This window comes from Cricetulus griseus (assembly GCF_003668045.3).
Source record: "Cricetulus griseus strain 17A/GY chromosome 1 unlocalized genomic scaffold, alternate assembly CriGri-PICRH-1.0 chr1_0, whole genome shotgun sequence".
Classification (NCBI taxonomy): Eukaryota; Metazoa; Chordata; class Mammalia; order Rodentia; family Cricetidae; genus Cricetulus; species Cricetulus griseus.
In genome coordinates, this window is record NW_023276806.1 from 147,243,175 (window position 1) to 147,255,904 (window position 12,730).

Here is a 12,730-nt window from a genome sequence, read left to right on the forward strand (position 1 = left end):
CATAAGCATGGCTTTCAGTTGTTTTGGGCTCAGATAATCTCTTTCGAGTTCATTATGAAAGATGAAAGCATTTCTCTGATGCCGTTCTAGGCAGTCAGTTGCTTCTGGAGAAGGGTGACCTACTGCTGGGATAACAACTCTTTCTTTGTGATCTAGACAGGTGCTTGTCATAGAGGATGGAAAAATGGAATAGTAGGAAAAGTTTTCAGTACCTGCTGAGTTGTTTTATTTTTAAAGACAAGTATTAGAAGCAACATTGTATTGTTTCAAAACTACGTCTGTTCTATAATGTTTACCACCTCTGTGGACTCATCAAAATGTCAACTCATATTGGACCATAGTAGGAGTTCAACTGAAAATGCATGTACATAGTTTTAATTCCATTTTTAAGAATAAGATACTATATTGTAGATACTGTAGGGAAAGTTGATTAGATTTCATTCCACCTCTCCTCAATTGCTACTATTTTGTAACTAATAAGACATGGATTATGAACCTACACTTAGGAATAATGGTTATTTCATGACATTAGAAGATACAACAAAGTATTGTTTGGATGCTCCCATCTTAGTTATGAAAGGCTGACATTGGCTAAAAAGGTGTGTGATGTGCAGGTGTGTGGCTGGCTGTAACTAATACGGGCTCAGGCAAGAATCTGTCTTGCATTGCTAATGAGAGACTCAGCCAAAGGGCTGACTGTGAGTTCTTAAAACCTCACTTGCTGTGTGCAGAAAGCTGGGGTTTTTCTTTCAGTTGCTTTATCCCATAACTGTATTCATTTGAATTCGAGCACACAACGGACATTCACACTTGTAAGATGCCATCATAGTGAAGACCAGCAAATTGGTTTCAGTTCAGGGAGAAAGACTCCACTGAAATGAACATTGTGAGAAAACTCAATTTAATGGTACCTTGGAGTGTTTTCTCGTTTCATATGCTGCTGTTTTTGTTACAAGGTAAGGACCTCTGTATTTTTGCCTTCATTTATCTTAAAATTGATATAGTTTCCCTTTAAGTTAATTTTCAATCATTGTGAAGTCATTAGAATAGATATGTACATTGATACAGATTCCCTTTAAAATAATTCTCAAGCATTGTGAAGTCATTTGAATAGATATGAGCTGAATAACATTCAAGTATTTTTACTGAATCCTTAAGAATGTAGATAATTTGGATCATTTTGTTGATATTTCTGAATTTTCTTTAGTGACTATTTAAAGTCATGCCTTTATCATGATGTACTGTCACTCTAACTTACTCCTTCAAACACGATTTACAATGATTGTCTGTCTGTAGTTAAAGCACTAGGAACTTTGTAATAGAGTGCTTAAACTCGCTTCATATCATTAAAATCTAAAAGAGTTCTTAGGTTTAACCTTAACATTTGAGGTCATGAATTATTTTTCAATTTTCATAGCAAGTTTACCAATACATTAATTTTTATTAAATGTTTTTTATGGAGATGGCCTTTATTTATAGCTATGCTTTATTTTCTGATCCCTGAAAAAGAGTTTATGTTTTGGAACTTATGGGGGAAATGGAAGAAATGATAGAAGTGTGAAAGATAGATCAAAATCGCTATCTTCCACTCATAGCAGCACTTGGCTCTCAAGGAAAATGATGTAACTGCTGTGCTAGAGGAGCATTGGGACTGGCTTGTTCAACATGATCATTTCGTGGCTTGTTTTGCATCATGCTTCAGCTTGCTAGATGCTAAGTGGTAGGGCCAGAACTAGAACAGTTTTGCCATTTCTTGTCTAGCTCTCACTCCATTGTGTGATGCCACTGTGTGAGTCTACGAACATGGACTATAGTTTCTGGATTATGGTCACCTCAGTATCACAGATTATTTGCTGGTCAGAGTCCTCTGTGAAAGAATAAGATAGCTAGCAGAAATCCGCAACCCACACTTTAGAATCTGGATAGAAATGATCCATTAAATAGCGGAACACAGACCAAGTTATTAGGATGCCTCACAGTCTCACTAGTCTGTATTTGTCTCTGGCAGGATACATTCGTGCATCAGCTGTCTTGACAGAAACACCAGAGTGAGTACCTTTTTGTCTTTCTGTCCTGAAACACCAAGGGAATGAGAATATGCCAAGCTCAGCAGACATTTCTGGCCATTTTTCAAAAGAACAAGTGAAACATTGACAAAAAGCATGGGACATTCTTCTTTGAAATATTTCCACACATTAGAAATGAATGGGCATTCACTTTCCTAATCAAAGGAGGATCTTGGTGTTGTCTACTGCCTGTAGGTCCTATAGAGACATTCCTTTCATTTAACAGGTTTGTAAAAGAATTACATCCAGTAAAATGTCTCTACATTTTAACTGTTGACTTACAGTATTGACTGCTGATGTATTCTTGTTAACATAAAGTAAAACTGATTTGAGTGATTAAATGACTAAAATGGTTCTATTAATAAATAATGAAAATAGTTTTTACTGCTATGTTAAATGAAAATCAGAATTCTATGAATTGAATTTTAAAGAATACCTGTATTGATAAAAATAATATAAAATATGAAATTCCATAAAGCAGATGTGTTAGCTAGTGAATTAATGATTTGACTTGGATAACTGATAATTAAATATCCTTAAATTTTTACACTCTACTTATAAATGACATAGAACAGATGAAATTAGAATATCACGTTTGGAAAGGTAAATGTACCCTTGATAAATATCAACTTCAACAGACTCATGAAGTCCTAGGGAGAATAAACTATGCTTATTGGTGCTACAATACTACACTATTTTGTTTGTTTCTCAATCTCAAAGTTCCTTCCTAAAATTCAGTTTATATCAGAGCCCAGAGAGATTTGAGGACAGTCCTGAACTTTGTAAAATGAGACAGCTCCACCACCCAAATCTCACCCTTCCAAAGAGGGGAGGGGGGTGCTTTAAATGTCAAACCAAGAAAGGCCTCTTTGATAAAGTGATGGAGATCTGGAGGAAAACACCAGCTGCCTCTTGGGAAAGGCTGTTCAGGTTGCCCAGCGCCTCTGACTACACAAGTTCTTTGTGTTTTCTTGCAGAAGTGAGTTTCATGAAAAGGAACAGAAAAGAGCTCTGTTAGCATTACAGGTAGGTTAAGCCTCAGATGGAGAGAGGCAGAGAAATAATTCATTCCGATTTGGGCTCTGCTGTCACTACTACAATGAGACCTTTGTGGTGGGAATGAAATGCTAAAAACAAGATAGGAAGGAGCATGAAGAGGCGAACACATTTCTCTGCAGCTTTTATTACATTTTATTTTATTTTTTTTGCGACCCTCAAATATATTCTCAATTCACGTTGATTTGTTTGGAATGAACCACTATTTTTCTTTCTCCTCATTCGTCTCAGTCACCTGTGAGTAGGCTTCAGTGTCGATGAGGATTGGATACAGTCTACTTGCTGGAATGCTTGAATGATTTAGAAATTAAACACAATATTGGGTAGGACAATAACAACAAGGTAAACACACCTAAGAAGAAATGGATAAATACTGAGATGTCATGAGTTAAATGCAGTGAAAGGCATTAGGTATATCCTGATGTACTAACAGACAGCTTTCATGTTTCCTAAAAATAATCCAAATTATGGGCATTTCTGAAGAGCAGCACACTGTAAAATTGAGAACATTTTGTCTGCTTCCTATTATACATAAGGGATGCTGGGTAACATGATTACATTATCATCAAAATATGTTGGAATGTCCAAATGAATGAGCTTTATAAAATATTGCTCTATGAAAGACGGGTAATAAACTAGAGATTTAATGTGGAAAAACTTTTTTGTGGGGGAGTAATATGATTTGAGTATTTATGTAGTTAACAGGGAGCCTTTGACAAATCCTGAAATCCAAACTATTTCTCTTTTTTCAAAAATTATTTTTAATTATGTGTAGATCGTGTGTCTATGTGTGGGTATGTGCACTTGAGCCTGAAGCATAGTATCTCCTGGAGTTGGAGTTACAGATGGTTTTTGAGTTGCCTGATGTGGGTGCTAGGAACTGAATTCAGCTCCTCTGGAAGAGCAGCAAGTGCTCTTAACCAGTGAGACATCTCTTCAACCTCTGAAATACAAGTGTTATAAGTATTTCCTGCTGGGTACCTTCATGTGTCTATTTTACTATAGTAAACTGAAGAAAATGAGTAGATGCAGAGGGCAAATATGTAGCAGGCTTTCTTGGACAGTCAGTTCCCAAGTCATGACATGGAGACTTATTAATTATGAATGCTCGGCCTTAGCTTAGGCTCATTTCTAGCTAGCTCTTTTAGAACTTAAATTAATCCATTTCTATTAATCTGTGTACTGCCCTGAGGCTCATTTACCTCATCCACATACTGCCCATCCTGCTTTCCTTTGTGGAGGACAGTCTGGCCCTTAGATGGCTGGCTCTCTTTCTTCTCTGTCTGCCAGCCCTGCCTCTTCCTCCTCTGCCTAGCTATTGGCCATTCAGCTGTTTTATTAAACCAATATGGTGCCTTGGGAAGGCAAGGTAAAACAGCAACACATCTTTACATAGTTAAACAATTATTCTGCAACACAAACAAATGTAACACATCTTTGCTTGGTTAAAGGAATACTTTATTCCAGAACACGAAGGTGATAAAATGGTTTGACAATTTAGAAGACAAAACAAATTCATTTTTTTGTTGAGATTAGAGATTCTGGTGTGTGTGTTTATATAGTTTGGTGTATTTGTACGTGGACAAGTATATTCACTGTACTTGCTCTGAGGAGACCAGAGTTTGATGTTAGGTGTTGTCTTAGTTAGGCTTTTATTGCTGTGAACTGACACCATGACTGTAGCAACTCTTATAAAGGAAAGCATTTAATTGATGGGGCCCACTTACAGTTTCAGAGGGTTCAGTTCATTATCACCATGGTGGGAGCATGGCAGCATGCAGGTAGACATGGTGCTGGAGAAGGAGCTGAAAGTTCTACATCTTGACTTAGAGGCAACAGGAAGTTGACTGACAGTCACACTGAGGGAACCTTGAGCAAAACAGACTTCAATGCCCACCCCCATAGTGACATAATTCCTCCAACAAGGCCACTCCTCGGAATAGTGCCACTCCCTTTGGGGGCCATTTTCTTTCAAATCACCACAGGTGTCTTCTTCTGTTGCTCTGTGCTTCATTTTTTTTGAGGCAGTTTTTCACTAAGCCTGAAATTTTTCTGGCTAGGGAGCCCCAGGGCATTCTCCCTTCAGTGCTGATATACAAGGCATGTAGTAGCACTATGCATGGCTTCTTAGATACAATGTTTTTTATCAATCCTTTGAGAATTTCATACAACATATTTTAACCATATTTACCCCTATCTCCTCCCCCAGCTTCTTCCAGATCAAACTCCATCTTCTCATGTCCTTCCTAAATTAATGCACTCATTTTTAAAAAAATTACCCACCCAGTCCAGTTTATGTTGGCCATATACTCATGGGTGTGGAGCTATCTCCTGGAGGAGCCAGTGCTGTAGATAAAACTGACTCTTCCAGAAGTCATGAGCTGTCAGTAGCTCCTCTGTTAACAGTGGCAGTGCATGGTCTCCCTATTTCATGTGGGACTGTTGGCTGGCTTCGTTTTGTGGAGGTCTTATTCATACAAGGACAGCTACTGAGTTCATGAATGCAGCACTTCTGTCATGCCCAGAAGATACCGTGTCAGTCTAGTCATTCCTGACCTCTGACTCTTACAATCTTTTGGAACATTCTTTCTCCAGGGATCCTGAGCTTTGGTTGTGGGGTAATATAAATGATTCATTTGTGGCTTAGCACTCCACAGATGCTAATTCTTTGCATTTCGATTAGTTGCGCATTTCTGTGTTAACCACCGGAATCCACTTCATAAAGAGATTTCTCTAAGAGCTGAACTAATCTATAAATACAGAGACTTGAATTTAGAGGGCAGTTTGCTACAATGTCTCTTTAGCAAATTAGTAGTAGTTGGTTCATCTCTGGGGCCTTTGAATTACCCAACCCTGGATTCTTGGCCTGATTTATTGTACCAGGCATGTGTGTCCACACACAGGCCTTAAATCCAATTAGAGGTGCTTGGTTGACCCAGTTACATTTGTGCCACCATTGTGCCAATGGGCTTGTCATGAGCTACAGACCACTGCTGTATTCACAGGGTTCACAATTCAGTAAGTTATCAACAGATAACTTCCTTTATCCTCTGCAGCCCACTTGACACCTTTTGGTACTGTGAAAGCCAGCCAGAAGGGAAGCTTCCTGGTCAACACCAGCTTGCTTTCTTCACATCCTGTGACCAAAGTTTATTGTACATGGCTTTGGTGTTTTATGCAGATGTTGGAGATTCAAACTCAGGCACTTATGGTTCCATAGCAAGTACTTTATCCACTGAATCATCTTACTTGTCATGGGGTCTTAAAAAACTAGAATAGTAGTGGAAATAATAATTCAGTTTAAGGAGTACTTTGTATTTGAGAAGTTGCAGTAGGAGAATAGTAAGTTTCAGTTTAGCCTGGGCTGTATAGGGAGGCCCTGTCTGAAACAAAACAAACTGCCAAAAGTATGCTTGTGTACAAAAGTTCCCATATATCATGTGAAGTAGTTAAAATGAATTTTCTGTGATAATTTGAAGGATGTGCTTGCCAGTAGAGCATATTAACCACAAAAGGCCATCTGTATAACTTAGTAGAAAATCTGGTAATGAAAAAAAAAAAACTTCCATTCTGGTGAACACTCTAGGTTGAAAACTTGTGTGAACTGTGCCCTAAAGGGACCTATAATGAGCTCTGTGGATGGGACTGACTCACTGCACATTTACACATTATCAGGATCTGTGTAATCTGCCTACTAGGACTTAGGTTAACACCTCTCCTCTGTTACTAGGTGGAGATGCACTTGTTATGCCATAGTGTCCATTTTAGGCAGGATGAAGAGCAGGAGACTTACTTGCACTTCTGTTTCCTATAGCCAGTGAATGTGCCAAGATCATTTAATGTCGATTAAGTTCTCAAAGGAGAAATATGACAGGGAGCAATGAGGTCACAGCGGTCCACTGCACTGCTTAGAAATAGGCTTGAAGACCATTCGTGTTCAGTTCATTCCTCTGCTGTAAGCAAACAGCACTGATGGATGGATAACTGTCCTCAGAAATATGCTGGCAATGACGTAAGCAAGTGAAGCCTCAGCATAGACTTCTATAAATGGCGTGCATGTCAGTGTTACAGTGATTTCCCTGTACAGGGCACATCTCAATGGTACCGAGCACCTTCCTGTGGAGGTGTGATCAGGAAGGAGAAAGAAGGGGCTGTCCTTCCTCGTCAGCTATGTGAATAAGTGTACCCAATACCACATTCTTTGCACTGCATTCCGTAATTCTTCTGAAGCAGGCACTGAGACCAACCGAGACTGGGGTGAACAGTTTTTGGGAAATACACAAAGAAGGATCAGATAAAAGTGAGAGGAGAAAGGAGGAAAATGCAATGTTAATGGACATGTTAATGGAGAGCTTCCTGATAGAGGCATCTGGGGCTTGGTCTTATTAGGAACATGATAAGGAACCGGGTAGCCTGTCACCCTTGCTTCTGCAAGGGATGGGGAAACTGGGGTATTTTCCCATCAATTTCTGTTTCTTTACTGATTAAAGAGGAGGTAGTGTGTTTTAAATATCTTAAAAGTCCTGTCTGGATCCTGTTCTTGGGCAGAGATAGAAAGAATTCTGGGCTTAGAGTTAGAGGCTCTGCATGTCCACAGGAAGCCAGGTGAATCTGAGACAGGCTGAAACTGCATTCCTAGTCACTGCTGTAAACAGATCCCCATTTGAATAACATCTTTTGTTCCAGTTCAGGTGGTACTTGTTGCTGACATACCAGGAGTTGTGTTTTATACATATAAATAATAATAGCCATGCTTGTAATTTAGAAATTCCATGTCTCCAGGATCTGTCGAAATATCATTTCTGTTCAAAGTGTCTATTGAGCCTGAGTCACCATGAATTATTCGATGTTATATACCTAACACAAGAAAGAAAATGCTCTACTTATCAAAGTGGTACACTATTCCAAGTTCAGATATGCGCCAAAGCTAAAACCGAGTGTGAAACTTTACACTGGTGAAATGCGTTGTGGTCCTGGGTAAATAGAGAGACACTGAATTGTCAGGAAGTTGGTGTGCTAAGTAGTCATTGGGATTTTTTAAAGAGGAGTTCAGAGTTGAGTGGATCAAGAAACAAAAGTATGCATTTGCTTTAGTCCAGTATTACACAGTATATTCAGTTTTAAAATTACATTTATTTTGTGTGTGTTCATTCATGCATATGGGTAGTGTGTGTGTGTGTGTGTGTGTGTGTGTGTGTGTGTGTGTTCTTGTGCTCTGGCATGCACATGGATGTCAGAAGACAAGTTTTAGGAACCTCTTCCTCTTTCCATCATGTGGTCATGGGAATCCAAGTCAGGTCATTGGACTTTACCTGCTGAGCTATCTTGAAAGCTCCTACATTCTATTTTCACTTAGTAATAGTAAAGGTAGCAAGCCTATTGTTCCTATTATATGAGTGATTGCATTATTAAAGTGTTAATTATTTCACTTTATCCTCATGATTCTGTAAGGGAGATACCATTACCCCTTTTTTATTTATTGGGAAACTGAGGCTACATGGACTAGATAATTTGTTCAAGTACATAGGCAGTGTGAAGCAGGATTGAAGTAGCTATACATTTGTCAAATATCAAAGATGATGTATTGGTTTCCATTGCAAGTACTGGCATAAAGTGTTTCAGAGCCAAATTGCTTTGAAGATGGTACCTGCTCAGAAATGTTGATGTCCTTTTGATGTAGGCAGCTGGAAACTCTATGGTTGAAGCAAGAATTAAACTTGACATCATGGTGGAACCACGGTCATAAATTGTTGGTTGAGTCTAGCTTGTTTGAAGATAAGACAAATATAAATGGAAGAGCCTGAGCAGTGAGAATAAAACATGGACCAATTTGTGAGGAGGAAATAATGAACTTATGAATCTGGAGCCATTGTATGGGAAAAAGAGTTTAGAAGTGAAACTTTAAAAGTCTTTAACAAATGGGAGAGTTTAATATTTGTAATAGTTAACATGGAGTGAGTTCTCTTGATCAGCGAATGTACTGAGGGGCTAGGGAGAGGGATCGGTAGGCACCTGCCAGGAAAGCCCAAGGATCTGAGTTCAGATCCTCAGAAAAAAAAGCCAGCCAGCCATAACCTTTTACCACTAACCCCAGGCCGAGGAGATGAAGACAGGAAGATCATTGGAGCTGATTGGCTAGTTAGTTTAACTGAATCCCTGGGCACCAGGTTCAATCAAGAGACCTTGACTCAAAAAATAAGGTGGAGATTAACTGAGGAAGTCAGCAAATATCTATTTCTGATCTCCATAGGCAAATGCACATCCCTATGTTTACATATGTGAACAAGTACACACATGAATCATACACACACACACACACACACACACACACACACACACACACATTCACACACACAGGGAAAAAATACTGAAATGGAAAATGCTTAAATCAAACTTCTTGTGTGTGAGCATGGTCAGAATGAGAGAAGAAAGAACCTAGCTCCTCACATCACATCACTTGTCATTCTTATCTTGCATCCCCGTTTCTCTAATACCATCAACTATTTAATTTGGAAATCATGTGAATCATGTGGCAGAGTTTGAGTATATGTCTTCAGGTGAATATAAAGTGTTACTGGTAAGGAAACAATCCTGAACTATACATGCAATTGGGATTGAGTTGGACTGAAATTATGTAACTGATTAGCTTTAATAGCCTATAATTATTTAGAATGTCTTAAATCACAATATTTCATAATGATTCTTTAAAACAATGTCAGGTTCTTTATTGCTCGTCTTCTGTGGAAATCACTAAAGGTTAAAGGACAGTGTTTTACTTCATTGTTATACCATACACTGAAGCAGGTGTCATGACTGTTCCCATTTTACAGATGAACTGATAGAGGCATTAAGCTGATAGGAAATGTGCCTGAGCATAAGTCAAGGGTCAGATGGTCTTTCTGTGAGTGGTGTTTTCACAGTTGGGTACTCAGGCAGGTCACCACTGAGTGCTAGTTTACTAACTCTGTGCATTTCTTCCCTAACTCATCTGTACCTGGAAATGTCAGAGAGCTGATACTTTTTTTTTTTTTTTATAAAAAAATCAGCTAATATAAATACAGTGCTTCTTCCGAACTCTGTTCACAAAGGGATGCTGGACACTGGTAGGAGCAAGGGGGGAATGAGACCACAGAGGACAAATACCTTGCCCAAGTTACCAAAGAGACAAAAAAAAAAAAAAAAAAAAAAAAAGACGTGAAGCCAGTTCTGACCACCAAGGGAACCCTTCCTCTTTCACTGAGATGCTCTCAATAATTGAAAGATCTGTTAAGTCAGTACTCTATTTCTATATTTATAAATGCCTTCCAGAATATTTTCATCTGCTCGTTTGACTTATGGTAATTAAATGAACTAATTTGCATTTTTATTTCTCTTTTAAAGTTTGAAGCAACCTCTCCAAGATACTTCTTCCATGAAGCTATTAATTGGGGTGAGAGTAAAATAAAAGGTCAGTGTGGAGAGCTGTTCTTTTGTCTTCGGTTTCTGAGGAGATCCCTTTGCGGGGATATTAAATCAATTCCAATTGTCTCCATCTACCCTGGAGGGCACTGAGCCAGGGCAGTGATAATTGTGATCGTTTAAGTTCTTGTCCTATACAAATCCAAATTGTTTTTAAAAATGGCCGGAACTAAACATTTAGAGAAGGCTGACAGCGGTGTGATTGGTGAAAGCACCAGTGGGTACCAGTAGCTTTTTCTTTTGTTTTGAATCAATAGCCTGTTCCTTCACTCCCTGACATCTGAATTTTGCCTCAGTAGTTTACTATTTCTGTTAAGCAGAAGGCTGGTGGTAGCTTAAAATTTAAAGAAACAGGAAGCAATTCTTACCATTATGTTTAAAGTCACAGTGATCCCTTTTAGATTTAGCTTGCTATTTGCTTTCCGGAGAGTAAGCAACTTTGTAAATACATTTTCAAAAAAGATGTATTTGTTTATCTAAATATTTAGCCACCTATTGTAAAAAAAAATGTAAGACTACTTGATCCAAGATAAAGTTTAAAGACAGGTACGCCTCTTAAAGAAAAACCAAATTGCTTCTAAGTTTTTGAAAGACATTATTTCACCTATATTTTGGCAAAATATAATTTTAAGTTAAAATAGTTCATTTTTTTCCTCATCTAAAATTTACCTAGAGCGCTGAAGGCTTTGAAATGTAAAGAGAAATCAGTGGATGTTTGGGGGGGGGGGAATAACAAGAGGACGTAGTTCTTGTGTTTGGCAGACTGTGTTTGTTATTGCAGTTGATAAGTGTCTTCACTAACATGGCATCTTCCACACAGATCCAGCTTCTTCAGCAAGATTTCACAGTGACTCAAAGATGTGCTTTTTGCTCCTCATGCGTTCCTGGGGTCCTTTCAGGCTGGGCTTTGCCAGTTGCCCTTGTCTTCTCCTTATCATTAGGACTCATCTTATCGGGACCCATTTGACTTCTTAAATCCCTAGGAGATGCCTGTGAAATTAGGGAAAATTCACAGAAATTCCCTTCTTTTTAATGTATTTATTTGGGGCAAGGTTTCTTTCCACAAAAAGTTGTTTTTTTGGGGGGGTACATGAGGGGAAGGTACCAACCAGAAGTGACTTTTGCTTCTTCCTAAACTTAAGCACAGGTTCCAAAAACTGAGTCATTTATAGCCAAGTCTCTGTATTAGTGGGCAAACTTAAAACATGTGTCACCTTCTCATCGAAGGTGGGAGTTTCCTTTTGAGTTTTACGCTTTGCTTGAGTCCTCCCCGAAGTGTGCAAGGTCTGAGTTATTCTTCAGCACAGCACTTGCTCCTGGAGAAAGGGCTGGTGGATTGCATTCCAAACTCCATTCAGGGCATCAACTACAGCTTGGGTATTTCTGGTTCTCATCATCTGGGACAGGGATTCCTTACATGGGAACTTGACCTTTCAATTGCTCGAAGGAGGCTAACCTCTCCTCTCAAAGTCCTTTGAGATGTGAAAGCCTGTCTTTCTTGCTTCACAGCACACATAATGAAATGAATAGATAGAGATTTGATGGCTTAATTCTTTTGCACCACAAGGCAAAAGGCCCAGGGTTCTGTTTAAGTTAATAGTGTTACAGTTAGTCTAAGCTAGATCGTGACATATTGTGTTTATATGAGCTGATCCATGCCAGAAGATAAGTTATTATTTTGCCCCTCAGGTTCTTGTCCTCATGAATGCCTTAACGGGGCTTTCTGTTCTAAGACGGGTACATGTGACTGTCAAATATTCCAAGCTCTCGGGACAAGGTGCCAGATTGGTAAGTTTCAGGGATATTTATTAGAGAATCATGGGAGATGAAAGAGAACATTAAGTCATGATTTGCTTGCAAGTGTTCGTCCTCTGTGATTTCGGACATTAACTTAGAGAGCTCCATATTTATTTTCATCAATTTTAAGTAATTTAGAAACAGTGAAAATGAAAATAGATGTGTGTGCTTTCCCTTCCCACCATCTCTATTTCCTCAAGAATATTTTTTCCTACTTTCCATTGCACTAGCCCAATAGGACCACTTTTTTAAATGTCTCTCTCTTACTTTCACTTGAAGCTTCTCTTCTTTGTATTTAATTAGCTGGATATTCAGTATACAGACTAGAAATAGTACTGAGAGTCCTTCAGGTA

General features: G+C 38.7%; 1 protein-coding gene across 1 annotated transcript in view; it reads left to right on the top strand.

Annotated features, from left to right (window-relative positions):
- Positions 1 to 622: 622 nt before the first annotated feature.
- The window catches only part of Otogl (otogelin like), a 136,465-nt gene continuing 124,357 nt past the window's right edge, over positions 623 to 12,730 (top strand). Inside the window, exons 1-5 of the mRNA XM_027392463.2 lie at positions 623 to 956; positions 2,009 to 2,048; positions 3,044 to 3,092; positions 10,503 to 10,569; positions 12,270 to 12,368. Of these exons, the coding sequence (XP_027248264.1) occupies positions 878 to 956; positions 2,009 to 2,048; positions 3,044 to 3,092; positions 10,503 to 10,569; positions 12,270 to 12,368 (334 nt within the window). The 5' untranslated portion in view covers positions 623 to 877. The remainder of the gene's footprint in view (positions 957 to 2,008; positions 2,049 to 3,043; positions 3,093 to 10,502; positions 10,570 to 12,269; positions 12,369 to 12,730) is intronic.